The 18,752-nt window shown below is 31.7% G+C and overlaps 1 protein-coding gene across 2 annotated transcripts; it reads right to left on the bottom strand.

Moving 5' to 3' along the window:
* Nucleotides 1–1,843: 1,843 nt before the first annotated feature.
* On the bottom strand, nucleotides 1,844–6,345 carry RSZ22A (RNA recognition motif and CCHC-type zinc finger domains containing protein). 2 transcript variants are annotated; one of them, XR_016532234.1, is made up of 7 exons: nucleotides 6,180–6,345; nucleotides 5,728–5,831; nucleotides 4,745–4,833; nucleotides 3,906–4,152; nucleotides 3,665–3,778; nucleotides 2,665–3,265; nucleotides 1,844–2,258 (listed from the first exon to the last, which is right to left on the bottom strand). XR_016532234.1 is itself a non-coding variant. In XM_090317956.1 (6 exons), the coding sequence occupies exons 2-6, from the start codon at nucleotides 5,814–5,816 to the stop codon at nucleotides 3,229–3,231; spliced, it is 576 nt and encodes a 191-aa protein (XP_090174082.1). In that variant the 5' UTR covers nucleotides 5,817–5,831; nucleotides 6,180–6,345; the 3' UTR covers nucleotides 1,844–3,228. The 2 variants fall into 2 exon arrangements, 1 of the variants encoding a protein (XP_090174082.1); XM_090317956.1 differs by having other exon boundaries at nucleotides 1,844–3,265.
* Between the last annotated feature and the right edge of the window lie 12,407 nt (nucleotides 6,346–18,752).

Genomic DNA, 18,752 nt, shown 5'->3' with positions numbered 1-18,752 from the left:
TAATACAAACAAGTCTTGATACACAACTAAGAATAATAGCAAAATTGCATTTATCCTTCAATGTTGCTCAAATTTGATTGACAATATTATCTCTCACTCGAGCCATTTGTAAATTATTTAGACTAAAAACATAGCAATGTCTTAAATTATTACGACTCACATTTAACTCAATTATACTACTCTACAAATTGTCTAGCAAACTTTGTGTATCTTCAACAATCATTTGATTCCTTGCTAAAGTTATTGAATAGATCATCTTAACGATTATGCAATCTAATATAATTAAGAATCGTGCAACATTGTATTAAGACAAGTTTTGTTTGTTGAGTGGATAAGGAGGCATTTGTTGATAATAATTGATCAAATATGTAACAAAGAAATATTAGAGTGAAGTTAAATGAAATTTTTAGTGAGAAAATGTATATATTATAAAATTGTAGTTGGTTTTAAATGTAATAAAAATAAAAATAAAAATAATATATAAATGTGCATATTGCAAAATATAAATTAATTTTTTTAAAAAAAAAAACTATTTATATATTAAAAAATTGAAAAGCTGAAAAATAATATACAGAGAGATTTTTTTAATTTCAAAATTAAACTAATATAAAAATTTTAAAAAAAATAAGAAGTACAAGAAATACAAATAAAACAAAAATAAAATGCTATCGTTTGAATTTGGATGCCACGACCTTCCCGTCACAAACATTTCAGGAGCACATTCTTACCAGCAGGCCAGACAGCATTATTGAATATTGGAGAAACAGAAAAGGTAAAACAACAGAATAGTGATAAACGTACTTTTTACGATTCTTCAAATTTCACTCATTTTTAAGGATTTTTTTTTTAAAATTTTAAAAACAAGAAATGGAAGCAGTTATAAAAAAAATGTCTTTCTCAGATGAGAACATTATCGTTCAGACCCTAATAGATTTCATTTTCTTAGAAGAGGAGGAAGAGAATGAGACTTTTAGAGAAAGATGACAAAGATGATTTTTTGTTTTCATTATTTATTTTATTACTTATTATCTTTAAAACTTTCCGGTCGGCATGATAAAATTAACTCCAACATTTAAACATATTTCTTAAAACTCGGGGACTAATTGGAACTAAAGAGATCCATTCTAAAAACTCAAGAGCCAAATATACGTCACATATGACAACGCCATAACGCACAACTAAAATTGTAATAGACATTTTACACAAATGACGAAAATTGTAACTTAACTCGGATTGATTTCAAAACTCTGACCTCTTTTCCCCCTTTACTCTTAAAATTACGAGGGGCGATTAGAGTATATTCCACTATTAAAATCAATTTTTAAAATATTTACGACCTATCCTCCAAAAATGTTCATTTACTGGATGTGATAGGCAGTAACAGAATCTAATTTTCTCCTGCTGCATTACATCAAACAATTTCGAGAAAATTCCTTCATTCCTATATAATTTTCAATAGAATTTTCAGTCTGTTTCAAAAGGAAACCAAGAAAAAACATGCAGCTACATGAAGTATGAACGCCCAAGAATTAACAAAACCAAGAAATTTGATTAGCTAACAAAGAAACAATTTAAGAATTAGACGACATTCCGGAAAGAAAACTAAGAAGCTAATTCCTTAAATACAACTTAATATGTCATTAGGAGAAAAATAGCCTGGACTCAAAAAAAGAAAGAAGAGTGGATCTAAGGATAAATAATAATAATTAATTTCAATATCAATATGTCCAATTATAAATCAAAATTAATTATTCATAATAAAAAGCAAGGCATTTACCCCCCAAACCCTTCAAAAATCCACGAAAAAAAGTCCAAAATTTAGAAAATACGTTTCTTAAAGGAATAGTCGAGGTAAGCATTTCCAGCTGCGGCTATATTCAAATATTCTAAGAAACCTGTTAAATTCAAATGATCCAGCCTGGCAATATATATAAAACATTCGGAAAAGATAAAAACAAAAGCAAATTACAAATCTCAAATTACATAAAACGTGCATAATTTATGTAGGCAGAAGGACCCTAGCAGCTGCATACTAAGACGAAGGAAAATTCGCGGGCACATCGACTTCCAATGACAACCCCCCACAGGAACTTATGTTTCTCTTTGAGAGATAGGTGGGAAACGAACCCAAATGGCCTCTGCTAGAGGTGCAGAGCTTGAACACGAACGCAATAATCTAAAGAATAGTTGAATGGCACAGAAGAGAACTCCCACTAGCCACTCAGTTGGGAAGAGGTTGCTCATCTTGGGACAATTCACTTAAAGACATCGCCAAGAGACCACGGCATAGCAACCGACCCAGCATACAAGCAATCGCAATCAAGAAGAAAATTAACATGTATAGAAGATGAAATAAAATTTCAAAAGAAATCCCTGTTCACCAAATACCGACTCTCCTAGGCTTAATCCCCCCCTCACTTAACAGAACCATACTTGAGTAGTAGATGCAAACGTCCTAAACCACACGATCATATATATAAAAAAGCAAGTTAATTCTCGAGATTCGAAGAAACAGATCAGATGGTGATAAATGATACTGAAAAAAATCCTTCTAATATGATGATGCAAATGCCATGAAGAGAAGAATGCCATGCAGATGCCTAAAAAATCTGATTTTCTGTAATAATCCCAACCCAAACTTCTGTAGAACAGTTTTTCATGTACCTGCCAGAAGTATTTGATGTCGTTCCTCATGCCTCAAGTTAATTAAAAAGGAATCCCATAAACATTATGAGAGCGTGCAACACAACCGCAGAGATTCAATCAATAGCTGGCTGGGACCTACAACCTTTCAAATTGAAGATCCCAGAGCAGGGCAGTGTAGAACGAAATCCCAGGATAGGGCAGAAGCAGAAAAGCAGTGAAGCAGAAGCAGACGACTAGAAGCAGAAAAGCAGTGAAGCAGAACGAGACGACACCTCAACAAGGAAAAAAACATACATCTTTAGCAGTGCCCTTCAAGACATTTGCTTAATAACATTATCAAAATAAATATGAACTAATGATATTTTAGTAATATATAGATTCCTACAACTATACTGATGGACTAAAAGAAAAACAATTCAAACAGAAGATAGAAAGGACTTATCCAAACTCAAAAGTAGAGGCTGAGGGCGTCGCCCGATTAAAAAAGTCCGTTACGAAGTCCAAGCACTAAAAACATATAGAACCGGAGTAATCCTCTAAAAATCCTGTGTTATCTAAGGCAGGTTGACAAGTTGGGGGTCCTCAGCTCCTGCTCCGACGCCGGTCCTTTATGCCATTTCTGTACAAAATTTTAATACTGAATATCAAAACAATGAATATGATCAAAATAAGTTAATGATTGGAAAAGAGAATATCTGGATATGCATGCAGAAGACTAATTGCAAATTTGGTGCACAGTGGAGGTCTTTCACACTATTATATAGCAAAGAAAAACTAACATAAAGCATGTACCACCAACTGGGGAACAAAGAAGAAAAATAACACAATAAACAAATTCTCCATTAAAACCAAAACCAAAAGGTCATGCATCCAAGACATTACAGAAACGAATAAAAAGAACAAATACCTAAAGTTGGAGAACATCTTTTGCTGCAACTATTTATCAAGCAGACCAGGCAGACACATTCATGGAGAAGGAATTAGATGTACAAAAGCAAAATATTTTAAAGAGCCTCACCCATTGGCATAAGGTAGCTCCTCTCTACCACGGTATGGAGGTGATCTGCTAAAGCTACGCCCACGAGGTGACAAGCTGCGGCGTCTTGGAGATCTTCCACGGGGACTGTAACTCCTGAAAAGAAATTAAAGACATCAAAAACCCCAGAGTATAAATAATACCAAAGGGAACTATTAACAAGAGCCAAATGCAGATAACTGGGAATATAAAAACTAGCAGGATTCAGCCTCAATGTTCAGACCTGCGACCATAACTTGGACTCCGGCGGTATCGAGGACTGCGGCTACGTCTTCTTCCAGCTCCGCCACCCCCACCCCCACCCCCACCGCCACCGCCACGTAAACGGCACTCACGAGCAAAATGACCAGGCTCACCACACTCATAGCATTTCAAATCAGAACCACCAGATCGACCACGACCCCCTCCTCCACGGCCACCTCCACCACCTCTAGAATTGTGGGAAAGTTCAACTCTCCAGCCATTCTTCCCTGATTCAGAATTGACAATTGTTAATTATGCATGAGTCACAACAAACCGTATATGTTAAAACATGACAACAATTTAGTGAAAATGCATGAACAAAAACTTCAATAATATAAGCCATCTTTTATTTAGAATATTAAAAACATAAAACCATTGCGTAAACATATCATAATAAGGAAACTTGGTTATTTACAATAGACTGAAGAATAAAGATCAACAAAATCATAGGAGATTCAGCAAAGTGTATATACTAAAATAAAGGGGACGCCCTAAAGCTTTTATATAGAATATTAAAAACATAAAACCATTGCAAAATCTCATCAATGAATTAAAAACAAAAGTCGGATAAGATGGCATATCAGAAGGTAAAAATGCATCATGTACTGGAACTTGGTTCACTTATTCAATGGGCACATAACAAATCAGTTACTGAGTTCTGTATAAACCATGCCATTATTAAATGTCATTGCTAATAATAAGGGTATGAAACAATGCACCAATGACTAAAAAATGAAAAATGCATCCAAATATGGAGTCATGTACCAATCCCCAAAAAACAAAACAAAACAAAACAAAAAGCAGAAAAGCCACACATACCATCTAATTCATGGATCGCATCCCGTGCATCTCTGGGGTCATCAAAATCTATAAAGGCATAACCTGGGGGTCTTCGTGCAACCCATACACTGAAAAAAAAAAACATTGGAAGATTGAATAACCAAATGACAAAAATAGATAAAATCTTTATCAATTAGCCTAACACCCAGAATGTAGGATTTCATTGTCCCCTATATTAGTAGTTTAACCCTGAAAGTACATCAGATTACAAATCTCGGAGTGTCAACAAACCTTATAGCACCTGGGCAGATAAACTGGTGGATAAATCAAGGATCCCTATAGATAACCACGTTCCTATGAGATTATGATCATGACCACTCATCAAAATCTAGAGACAGGCATTACGATTATTAGCTCCTATTCTTAATAGCTACCACCAAAAAGGCAAAAAGCAGATACGATGAAAAGAGATCTTGACCCAGCCCAGTGAAACCTTGAAAATTAGAAGTTGAGGTCTTAAATCCAGTTGAATACCCAATCCATAAATATTAAGTACATAGTATTATGGGACTAAGTTGCAGGTCCCTTGCGCATGAACTTTATCAATTTCCCAGCAGTATGCTAATGTCCACCAGATGACCAAAATAGCATCAAACTTATTTGGTATTAGCTTCCGAATGTAAATTGGACCTTCTAAGGCAAATTTTATGTCAAATATTTATAATCTAACTTCATGTAAATGTGCATGGCAACGGCCAAAAGGTTGGTAGTTGAGGACTTCGGTTGATGTTTGGAATTCTTGAAAGCATAGATTTTATGGCACTAAGCCAAGTAGAGTGGCTGGTAATAAAATTTACCAAGAATGTAAGTGTTTAAATTTGCCGCATATAGGTATGTACCTAGACCATATTATTTCAACACAAATAACCAAAGAATATGTATTATCTTGTCTAGCAGATGGCGTTTCAACAATTGAAGAAGAAAAAACAAACCGTTAGCCACGAATTTAAAATATTCCACACCTTCGAATAACACCAAACACACGAAATTCATCTTCAAGCTCGCGCTCAGAGACCCTTGGATCCAAATTCCCAACATATACACGAGACATTTCTTTTCAGGAAACCTGTCAATCACATAAAGAATCAAACAAGTAGCCCAAAAATAAACTCAAGATCAGCTACATGACATCGTCCATTAAAGAACAAAAAGACAATACAATACACTAATTCACACATTATCCTCCTAAAAGTATATAAAAACACACAAACAGAACTTCTCAGAAGAAACCGTTCAAAGAATGGTTGCTTCTCGAATTCAATTACAGAAAAATCGAGCATTGGCCCTAGGGTCAACAATCCGATATCAGGAAAATGACCGGAGGCTTGAGGGGGGAAAATATCTTTCAAGATGATAATTTACTTGAAGCAGGCATGAAAATCCATTAAAGAAAAATGAATTCGAAGAGACATACGAACAGATCGGAGCCGATGATGCACGGACCAGAAAAAACCCTAGCTAGCAGCCCAACGGGTTTCTCTCTTCAAGGTGCAGATATTTTGGGTTTCTGGTACTACGGAATGCTTTATATCCCCGACGAATTTAGGTCGGAGTCCTTAACTTTTTTATAATTAGTAAATGGCCCCATATTCTTATGTAAATTTCTTATTTTAAACCCGCTACTGCCCTTGGCTTTTGTTTTTGTTCTGGTGATTTAAAAGGTAACATCGAAATTAATTTTGATAATATAAAAATTACATAAAATATTATAAAATTATTTTAAAATGGTAAAATTGTTGAAAATATTTACAATATATAGACAAAATTTAGAATTATCAATGATGACGTTGATAGATACAAGTCTATCAATATCTATCTGTATCTATCATTGATACTTCTAAAATTTTGTTATATTTTGTAAATATTTTAGTTCATTTTTCTATATTTAAAAACAACTCTAAAATATTTTTGGACAATTTTGTAGCTTTTATTTTTAGTGAATTATGAATTTGTCGATTTCTTTAAGGGACGTTTGGATTGAGATAATTAGGATGAAAATAAGTTATTCTCATGCTTTTTTATCCTCATGATGATATCCATACAAAACGGTAGGTTTTCTTCGTGTTCAATCCTTCCTCTTTTAATACATGAATTTATTCTTTTATTTTATATTATTAAAATTATTTAATATATAAATATTAAACTTATAATTTATAATTTATAAATTATATTAAATTTTAAATTATAATATTTGAATTTATTCATAAATTATTTAATTAATTATATAATAAACCATAAAGAATCGATGCATTAATAATATTAATTTATAATAAATTATATATGTGGTTAATTTTCTATTCTAAAAAATATGTAATTAATTAATTATCATTATGATTACGATTTTATGAGATTGTTTTTTAATAATCATAGTTAGTTTGTGATTAATTAATTATAATTCATTATTTCTTAACCATAAAATGTTACATTTATTTCTTAAAATTGATTTTGATTGTTTTATTAATTAATGTATCATATTTATATACATTCATCAAATTGATTGATTGTAATCAAGTAATTTAATTAAAAATTACTAATTTTATAAATATTTGTAATTAATAATTTAATTAATATTATTATTCGATAGTTAAATAATTAATTTGGCCCGAATCTTTGAATTAAATTTATTGTTTATCAATTAATCTATCCAGGTTCTACAGATGGGTCTATGATTAATTTTATAAATAAAATATAAAACTAATTTATTATCATAAAATATTGATAATATTCTCATATACAACCAAACACGTAATTCTTGATTTTCAACGATCTTATGAGTAGACATACATAATTCCTGAACAACTTTAAAACCTTAAACCAAACGACTCTTGTCATGTAATTGTTTATTCTTGATAGTTAATAAATTTTATTGGTGCTACAAAACACTCACTAAATTAGCTGTTATAAATTCAGTGTATTGAAGACTACCCTCAATTTTAGAAGCTTAATTATGTTTTGATTGTACTACTTTTATTTTTATTTTTTTTATTTGAGTTCAAAAAATTTACCATCCAAACAATTAAATTAGATTAAAAAAAAATCTACCAAATCCTATCCAATCCACAAACATCTCTAGCTTTTAATCAATCTTCCACCCGAAGAATTAGAACACACCTTTCTATTTTTATGAATGAAATAGATGAGGGAGAGAAAGAGAGGCCCACCGCACGTGCCAGTATGATATGGCAAAAAAACCAAAAGGAGATAAAAAAAAATGAGATGGTATATCCCCACATCATATATCAACTCAATTTTGGAGGCCCATTATCTTATCTCACATATTTTAATTGTTTGTGGACCCATTTTTGGATCGTGATTCGTATCTCACCGTCATTTTTCTTCTGTGTATTGTATATTTGATCATTCATATTCGATCAGAACTCTCCACATAATCTCACGCCCCAAACAGTCCCTAAATAAGATTTAAGGGTAGACAGGTATGTATTGATCGAGATTTGTTTTCAACATATTAGTTATATTCTATATACAAAAATGCCCTCCAATGTTAACTTGCATGGTGCATCAAAATTACCGAATTGCCACTACAATAATTAAATATAATTGTACAAATTATATAATTAAAAAAATAATATAGTATTTTGGGTAAAAAATCAAACATGCATCAAAATTTGTACTTCACCCATCAAAACTACAAAATAGTCATAAAAACATTAATTAAAATGATAATTTAGACTAGGTTTGATAACTATTTATATTTTTCGTTTTCAACTTTTTTTTTCTATTTAAAATAAATAAACAAACTATATGTTTAATATCTATTCTTAGCATTTCAAAAACAGAAAACCCAACTTGTTTTCATAATTGTTTTTTGATGTTTTTTTTAAAAAAGGAAAAAATAGAGAGAGATAAACTAGAGCTTGAAAATAGAATTTTAAAGTGAACAAACTTTTTTGTACAAAACAATATTTTGGGTTAAGTAGATCGATATTTAAAACGTGTATTGCTAAAAGAATTTATTCCTCTCTTTAAAACTTCAATTTTTAAAGAGATAGTTTAGAATGTTTCAATTCAAACAAAAAAAAGTTAGAAAATAAGACAAACAATTTTAAATATATCAAAATTTTTACTATCTATCAATAATAAATTGTGATAGACATCTATTGATATTGGTAATAGATATATATCGTGGTTTGTCACTTATAGACAATGACATTATACTATATTTAAAAATATTTTCAGCAATTCTACTATTTAAAACAATTAATTTAAACAAAATATTAAAATTGTAGGGAGTGAAAATAAATAAATTTAAAATTGTTTGACAAAAATGTTTGAAAATTTTAACTACCTACGTCTCTCACTCTATAATATTTTAATTTTGTGAACTAAAATATTTGCATTTATAAATTTGGCTAAAATTGTTTAAAAAAGAGTTTTTGAAATTAATAGATGAAGTATGTTAATACTCAATAGATAAGCATAACCTCAAACATAAAACTTAAAAAAAGAAAAAGAAAAAAAAAATGAAACGCTTATATTTATTTTTAAAAAATAACTTTGGTCATATGTGTATTCAAAGTTTGTTTTTTTTAAAAAAATAATATATCATGTTAAATAATTAGCATACACATTGAAAATTTATAGAATGAGTTAGTGATTGCATTGTTACTAAAAAATAATTAAAAAAAAATAAGTGGACAACTTTATTGCTGCAATAAATATTAAAATGTATTAAAATAAACTAATTGAGCTTGGCTAAGTTTATCATAAGTCTTATATTTACTTTTGTTCATAAGTCTGTTCATTTAATGTTTTTATACAAATTAACTTCACTTTAAATTTTTTCAGGGCACAAATAAACTAAAACTAAACCTATATAAATTCTATAATAGGTTATCCATGCACATTTGTAAATTCAACATAAAATTGTTTTATGGATTAAAAATTAGTAACAAAAACTAAAAAGTTTAGCTAAAAGAATCTAAAACTATCTTAATTGGTAAAATTAAAAAATATGAATCCCCACCTCACAGTTACAGCACTATACAAAATTTAATTTTCTTATATTGAAAATTAAATTTGAAATAAAACGATAGGAAAGAAAATAAAATCAATCTCAAACAACTTTTAAAATAAAATTACACATGATACCATTTCACTTAAATCATTTAAAAATTATTTTGAAAGGTATAAGATATATGTGCCACTACAAGAAATTTGGACTTTGATGTCGGTTGAAAAAACTAAAAATAGATGTACAATATCAATTTTTTTTTTTAAAAAAATGAATTTTTAATGTCAGTTTTAAATCGTCATTGTAGACGTACCTATAATGTCGGTTTAAAACTGACATTATATGTGACCCTCTCTTTTGGATTCCAAACAATTTTTTAATCTTTATTTTTTTTTGTTTCCCTCTCTCTTCCATTTTTATTTCCCTCTCAATCTTCATTTTTAGTAAAAAAATTAGGGTTACACAATAGGAAAAATAAAGAAGAAAAAAGGAAGCGTCCATTTTCATTTCATATATCTCGTCAACCACCTCCATCTGCATGAGTCATGCCATTAGTTGCATTTTGTCAGCCGCTGATCACCCACGTCCGTCCACGCCAGTCCAGCATATTGCTCGTACGTTCATTGTCGATCAGAGCCGTCGATCATCGTCTGTCAGCGTAGTCCAGCAGCGCTGTTCGTCTTAGTCGACGCCCAGACCTTTGTCTCCACTGCAGGTGGTTCATTTCTCTCCTTGATCTCACTCTTTTCTCTCTCTTTTGAATCATATCTATATCTTTTACTTCTTCCTTATTCTACATTTTTCATGCTTTTTTTTTTACTCCAAATTCTATGAAATCTGCTTTGATTTAGTGGTCGTCATTTACTGCCGAATTGAAGCTTGATGTACGATCGTTACTAACTTTTCCTTTTCTTCAAAGGGAGAGATGAGATCAATCACATGGGTAACCAATCTTCTTATCGCAATCTTTGTTAACATAAAACTCTAATATTTAATGTCTGTTTTGTTTCTAAACACTAATTTTCCTTTTCTTCTTCAACTAATTTTGATCATTGAGAATGACTGGATTTGAAGTGTGTAATAAAATGTTCCTTTCCAAGTGTTAGCATTAACTTCTTAAAAACGATCATGTGTTCGATAAAATGTCCCATCGAAGTATTTAGTGAAATCGTAGTTTTGGAGAAATGGATAAAATACCCCATCAAAACATTAACTTCATGGACATCACAAACATCAACGCCTCTCTCTCTGTGTGCAGCATCATCGTTTTCTCTCCATGAAAGGGAAGTATAGTTTACCTGTTTTTTTATAACATTGTTTCTGCTACATTTTTTTTTTCTTTTGTTAAATATTGAACTCTAACGACATATTAGATTTTACTTTGGTGTAAAAAAATTTCAAAGACCATTACAAGCATGCTTATAGGCTCTTAGTTATTGGTTAGATATGATAAATTGATATGAAAATTAGTTTTTGTGGGTGAACAATACATCATTTATGTAACACTGTAGCGGCTGATAGAGAACATGATGATAAGCCCAGATGCATTGGACTAATAGGACTGTTAGAAACGGAAAATGGCAGGATAATAAGAGAATGCTTCCTGCACCTGGCCCATGAGAGAGAAAAAGTTAATTCGATTAGGCAGGGGTTTGGTTTGTTTGTCAAGGGTAGGATAGCTCTTGTTTGGCCATCCACGATTTTACTGTTGGAGGGTTATCTTGTTGGGAATGTCTTAAAACTCGTAGTTCGTAAATGTTAATATATTCTATTTATCAATAAAAGTATTATTGAGTATTTTATTTAAAAAATTATTATTGATATTGCATTCTGTTATAAAAATGCAATAAACGAATTCATGGCTATAATATGAATACTTTAAATTTATGTGGAGACATAAAAGTGGATCGAGTTTTAGTATATAGTCAAAATGGTCTATAAATATTGGGTAAGATTGGGTACCTCATCCTGCTAACACTATTGAATGCGGTCCACTTTGTATACGGATAGAAACGATGTGATCCCAAAATCGTTCACGTGGAGACATGCGAGGATGGGCATTCTATGCAACAAGTTTGCGTAAGACCAGACCTCGAAATAGTCATTTTTCTTTATAACAATTGATTATTATTAAAACTGACTATTTCAAATTCAATGACCTAGGGTAACTCGATCTTAATCATGAGCTAACTATGAACTCTTTTTTATTCGAGAATCCTTTGATCTGCATAGATGAGAGTAGTCTAATAACACTGCTAAAAAAGCCTCCATTTTGGGATAAGACTAGATAGATAGCTGGAGACATAGTTCAACAAGATGGAATTCACTCTTACCCGACTTAGGGTTAGCAAATAAGTTGTTCTCTTAAGTACTGATTTCTGGTTTTGAACAACGAGATCCCGCCCTCTCATAATCGAGAGGGTCTTGGTTTATTAGTTGGACTATAAACCAAATTATTCCATAGAAGATCAGTGGGAACTTGAGGAGCAAGATGTATTTACAAGAGTAAAATAATAATTTTGACCTAGCTGTAAATACGAACAACCTGTGAATGATTGACTTATTGATTATGGTTAAAATGGACAGGGATATATCTAAAGTGAGGAGAGTGCAACTATCGAGCTATAGTGGTGTGTCCCGGTAGTTAACAAATATTGATTGATTCGGTCTAAAGAGTTTAGCCAATTGGAGCTCATGATCTGTAGGTCCATAAGGTCCCTCTACTAGCTCGTAAAATTATCTCGGATTAGTGAACTGAGTAGATTTGAAAAGTTGAGATTTGAAATTAGGGTTTTGAATTTGAAGTGTTCAAATTCAATTAGGGTTTCCATTAATTGTATTTGATACAATTGAAACGTTTAATTTTGTTGAAATTAAACAAAATTGGAGAGAAAAAATATTTAAATAATAATTTAAATGTTTGATGAGGTGAAATATTTTTTTATATTAAATTGAATTAATTCAATTAGTTTAATTAAATATCCAATTTTATTCAATTTTGAAATTTGTTCATTTGATTAGTTAGTTTTTTGTTTTCTTTGAAAATTCAAAATTATGAAAATTAAATTAAAAATTGAATTTTGAAAAATCAGTTTTTAATTTAAATTAATTAATCAAATTAAGTTAATAAATTGTTTTTTAAAATAGAAAGTGGTGGATTTTCCTACTCAATTAAATACCTCATACAACTTGGTAGCAACCTTTTACTCAAATCTGCATGGTATATCTGTATAAATCGAAGATTTGAACTTCAATGGATGACCCATGCATTCAAATTTTATGCTAAAACTCTGCTCTACCAGAAACTCTTTAAACCCTCTTCACTCTTATTCAAATTCAGAGATTCCACCTCTCAATCTGAGTTAGAGATTAGTAAAAAAGGTCTCTATGGTGGTTTTTAGCTAATTTAAAGACCTAATTCGTGGAGAGAAACTGGTTTTGAAGAGATTCATCAAAGGTTATATCTCATGAAATCCTTTCTCTGCAAAATTTGCTTTTAGCATGTTTTTTTAACTCAAATTAAGTGTAATTAGAGTGTTTATTGATTCTGATTCTTTCGTTGTATGTTAGTTTACTCTATCAATAAATAGAATATGTTAACATTTATGAACTGCGAGTTTTAGAACATTTCCAATATATCTTTAAAGTAGTTATGTTTGTAGTATGGTAATTTCTCACTTAATAAGTTATAAATTTCTATATAGCAGGATATGATAAAGCTATAAAGGTCTAAGTTAGAAAGTAAGTTGAAATTCTTATTAAGAGTACTTAGCTTATAGGTTTACAATGAAATAAAGCTTACAGAACATAAAGAATATGTTCCCTCTTGATTTATTCAAATGTTTGCTTCTGAAGCTGACTAATTTTACTTGGTTATTTGTCAAAAGGTAGAAATTAGCCTCCTTGAGATGTCATGTTGTACTTCAATAGAGTTTTTTCTTTTTGGTTTATTATGTGTCTATGTTTTGTGCTTATAATGGCTAAAAATCTGAAGCATATAATTGGATTTTAGATAACTGTTTGACTTCTTTCTATAGTTGTGATTACTGAGTGTTTAAATTTAAAGAATTTCAAGCCAAGAGAGGGAGGCTACAAGTTGGATTAAATACTAATGATGGCTTGAAGAAGTCTAAGCAATGTTCTTCCTCCTATGGTGGTGGGTTTGTAGTTTTTGTATTTTATATATATATATATATATATATATATATATGATGGAACGAACACATGCGCGACGGAAGGAAAATGGATCTAAAGTACGAATTAGGTTGATTACAAAGATAAGCATGCAAATGAAACAAATAAAAGGGGGAAAAGAATACAACATTTGTACACTTTGAATCTTCTTCAAATTAGCTCCCATCTCCTCACGAATAGCTCATAGACCACCACGAGAGTCTTCCCAACTATTCTTCGGTTGTAGAACGGGATGGTGGGATCCGATGAGTGGCTAACTTGGAGAGGAAAAAAGTTAAGACCTAGAGAGAAAATTGTTAAGAAATTATCTCATCCAATTTCACTATGGCCAAGAGTTTTTTAAATTCAATAAACACTCCCTTTTAAAGATACATGTAAAACATGCAACTTTGAATTTGATGAGAATTTGACACTAAAAAATTCACTAACTCAAAGTGGGATTTAGTGGGGCAAGTGTCTTCAAATGAAGACAACATTTAGCAATACAATAGTTAGAATTTTCCACTCATAAATGTTGGATCTTTCCATTAACTTGGTCAAAGTTTGACTCTCAAAGTCCAAAGTCAACAAACTAGACATTTTGACTTTCAAAAATCAAAAGTCAACTATTTGACTTTCATTGCATTTTTTACTTAGTCAATAATTTGATTTTTAATGCAATTTTGACCAATCCCATTTAATTTCAAAATTAATACTAATAAACAAATTTAAAATTAAATTAATATTAAATAATTAATTAAACAATTTAATTAATTTAATTTAATATTAAATCCAGCACTAATCTCAATTTATATAAACCCTATTCATAATCTTGATATTTAAATCTTATTTAAATATCTCCTATTTTCTCTCTCTTTATGTTTAATTCACAATTAAACATTCGGTTAAATATATTGTATATATTTAATGCATTGCTCTAAAAATCAAATTTGAACACTTTAAATTCGTTCCACGTTGTTATAAGGTTTAGTCCGATATGAGCTAGTAGGGAGACCTCATGGACCTACAGATCATGGGCTGGCTCCAACAATCCATGATTAACCAGCTAAACTTTTTAACCTAATTAACCACCATTCATTAATTACCGGATCACTCCACCAAAGTCCAATAGTTGCACTCCTCACTATAGATATATTATGTCCACTCGATATAACCATGATTAGTAAGTTAACCCTTCATAGGTTGTTCGTAATAACGGTTGGGCCAAAAGTTGTTTTACCCCTGAAATTATATCTTGCTCTTTAAGTTCTACTGATCCTCTAATGAATAATTGGTTTGTGATCCAATCGCTAAAGTGAGTCCCTTCTGGGCCAATGAGAGGGTAGGGTCCCTTGTTCAAGATCCGGAGTCAGCACTTAAGGGAACAACCTCTCTACTGTCTCTAAAAGTAGGTAGGAGTGAATTCCATCTTGCACCCTATATCCCTAGCTATCTACCTAGTCTTACCCCTAAAATGAGAGGCTTATTGAGCCGGCGCTGTTGAGCCAACCCTCACCCATGCAAATCTAAGGATAATTCTAAATAAACAGGAGTTCATAGTAGCTTAGAATTAAGGTCAAGTTACCTAGGTCATCGTTTTGATATAGTCAGTCTTAAACAGTAAACAACATTATAAAGTAAGAGTGACTTAAATCTTGGTTCGATCTTATACAAACTCATTGCATAAGATGCCTCCGCTCCTCATGTCAATACATGAACGAATCAGGATCACTTTGTTTGTAACATTTTACAACAAACTATAACAATTACAGAGTGGGTCGCATCTAATAGTATTACCAGGATAAGGCACCCAACCTTATTTGTATAGTATAGATCATTTCGACTATTTATTTAAACCTGATCCACTCTTATATCTCCACATAAGTTCAAGTACTCATGAAATAGTCATGGATCTTTTAGTTTATTGGATTTATTTCTAAAACAAAATAAACAGTTCATATATTCAATAACAACTTTATCGATTTAGTTCATTGTTTACAAACCACGAGTTTTAGGATATAAAAATCAACAATATATATATATATAGAGAGAGAGTGAGGTTTCTAACTTTGAAGTTAGAATTAAAGGTTTGTTGGTTTCGATTTGATGAAACTTTGATTGGGTACTTCTTATGAGCAAAAATTGTAAGAAGTTAAGAGGTTTAAAATTTCTTATGATGCCAACTGAAGAATAGGAACCTTTTTTAACAATCCTAATATTAGCACTTAGTATGAAGCACTCATTTTTTATGCATAAATTGCTGGTTTGCCTATAAATTTGTTGAAGGTGAAAGAGTTGGATGCTTATGTTGGGGTTGATGTCTTAAACTCTCGTTGGGTCCTGTAGTTTGTAAACATTGTATTGAACAAATGCTTGTGATGTAATAATATATGATATTTTCTTCACTATTGTTTATGAAACATGAGATGTTTTAATTGCTTTACCATAAACCAATAAACTAAGATCCCTGATTATCGTTGTAACTTAAGCATGTATGTAGAGACATATAGGTAGATCATGCCTTAAGTGATAACCAAAATGATCTATAGTATATGGATATAGGAGGAAAATCTTATCCTGGTGACACTACGGATGCGACTCGCTTTGTAGATTGTTATAAGTATTGTGACATGCTACAAATGGTCTGATTGTGATCATTCATGTGGAGACATGTGAGCGGGGGCATCCTATACAAAGGAGTTTGTATAAGATCGGACCACGAAGTGTTATAGTCTCGTTATATAACGTCGTTCATGATAGAGACTTTACTTCACTAGAATGACCATAGGTAACATGACATCAATCCTGAGTGAGTTGGGAACTTCTGTCTTTGAGGGCGACCCTTTGATTTGCATGGGTGCGAGTGGCCAGATTGCCGACTCAAACCTACCACTTTGGGGATTCCTCTGATTTAGGAGTTGGGAACTCAGCTACATAAGATGGAATTCATTTCTTCCCCGAAGCAGAGGTAAGTAGATAGATTGCTCCCTTAATGGCTGCTTTCAGGACTTGAACGATGTGACACTGCACATTTTCTCATGGCCCGAGAGGTATCCACACATAGTAGGACTATGTTGTATTGTTCATTAGAGGGATCAATGGTACTTAAGGAGTTAGATGTAACTACAGGGGCAAAACAGTAAATTGGATCAGTTATACTTACGAGCATCTGTGAAGGGTTATCGTACTGTTGACTGGTTATATCCGATGGATACGGAAATATATTTGTGGTGAGAAAAGTGCAACTTTTGGTCTTTAGTGGAGTGCCTGGTAATTAATGGATGGTGGATCTCGTGGCTAAATAGTTTAGTCAGCTATTCACATACTGTTGGAGCTTCAAGCCATAAGTTCATAAGGTCCCCTTGGTAGTTCAATGGATTCAAGTTGAGAATCAGTTTTTGGGTCAGTTTTAAGTGTTCAAATTGACGAAAGAAAGTTTGATTATATATGATATAATTAAACTGGTCAATTATATATGATATAGTTGACATGATGTACGAGATACACTAATTAGAGGAAAATGATATAAATATGATTTATATCAAGTAAAGGAGAAAAAGACTATGGTTTATATGTTGCATATGATGTGATATTAAAACTATAGGTTATAAATATAATATGATAAGTTAGTTATTATATTTATTTATAATTAAAAAATTATGAGATAATTGTTGGTGGTTTTCTCCATAACCGTGCGTGAAAGTGGGAGGTTGCATTCAATTTTCATAACTAAAGGATAAAATGAAAATTGTTTTCATTTTGCTGATGAATCAGATAATCGCTTCAAAATTGTACATTGCCCATCGTATAGCTAACAAGAGCCTACACGATAGCTTAAGTTTTCCTAAACGATCGTGTATACGTGTAGTCTACCTAAACGATCGTATAGTTTTTACTAAACGATGGCATGCGAGAGCGAGATTACCTAAACAATCGTCTAAACGATCATACCCAATTACCTAAATGATCACGCACCTTTTTCTAAATGATCAAGCATCCGTCTATACGATAGACACAAAATCTCTCCCACTTGCTCGGTCGTTGAATACGATCGTGTTTTCTCCTTCCCTCTATCAAATCCAACAGAGCCCACACCTCCTGGATTCTCACTCCGAGAATACCAAGGTCACTGAGTGGTGGTGTCTAAGTTACTATTTGTTCGTGTAGAAGACGGTTTGTTTGCTGAGTAATAGTGAGATTTAGTAGATGATTGCTTGACGTTGCAGCGACAGTTAGAAGGACTATTCTTGACGAGAGCAAGAGATCAAGAGAAGAAAAGTTCTTCAAAGATGAGTCTCTTGTTCTTTTGTATTTAATATGTTAAAAGCATGTCGTAATTTATTCTGTGATGCATAACTTGTATGTATGTTTGTGAATGTTCGTATTTCTGTCACAATGAATTTGAAACGATCTTGCTTCCACTCATAGGTTCTCTTTGATAAGAGTTCATTCAGCTTATTATTCATTTATGACCTAACTACCAAGTAGAAAACCAGTTATCCTTTTAGGTATGATTGATGCCTAATCAAATTGGATTGCATATCCACTCTTTGATCTACCACTTTCTGGAATTCCCATATTAAGGAGGTAGATTTGCGAGTTTAAACCAATTTAAACACTTTATAAAACGCATTCGAGTCGTTGTAGTGAAGTTTAATGGGTTATAATACTCTTTATATCTTTTTTAACTCTTTTTGAGGTGTTTTTATAATTGCCCCTAATGCTTGCAGCTTCTTTTTGTAGTTTTGGATTGGTTCAAACTCGAACAATTTCTAGCTAGAACCCAAGTTATCTTTGGTAAGTTTTAGGTTCTGAAACTTTGCTTAAATTTTCCAAATTCGA

The sequence above is a fragment of the Benincasa hispida genome, chromosome 9 (genome assembly GCF_027475165.1).
Source record: "Benincasa hispida cultivar pf3 chromosome 9, pf3_genome.v1.1, whole genome shotgun sequence".
NCBI classification, from domain to species: domain Eukaryota; kingdom Viridiplantae; phylum Streptophyta; class Magnoliopsida; order Cucurbitales; family Cucurbitaceae; genus Benincasa; species Benincasa hispida.
This window is presented reverse-complemented; position numbering and strand designations above follow the sequence as displayed.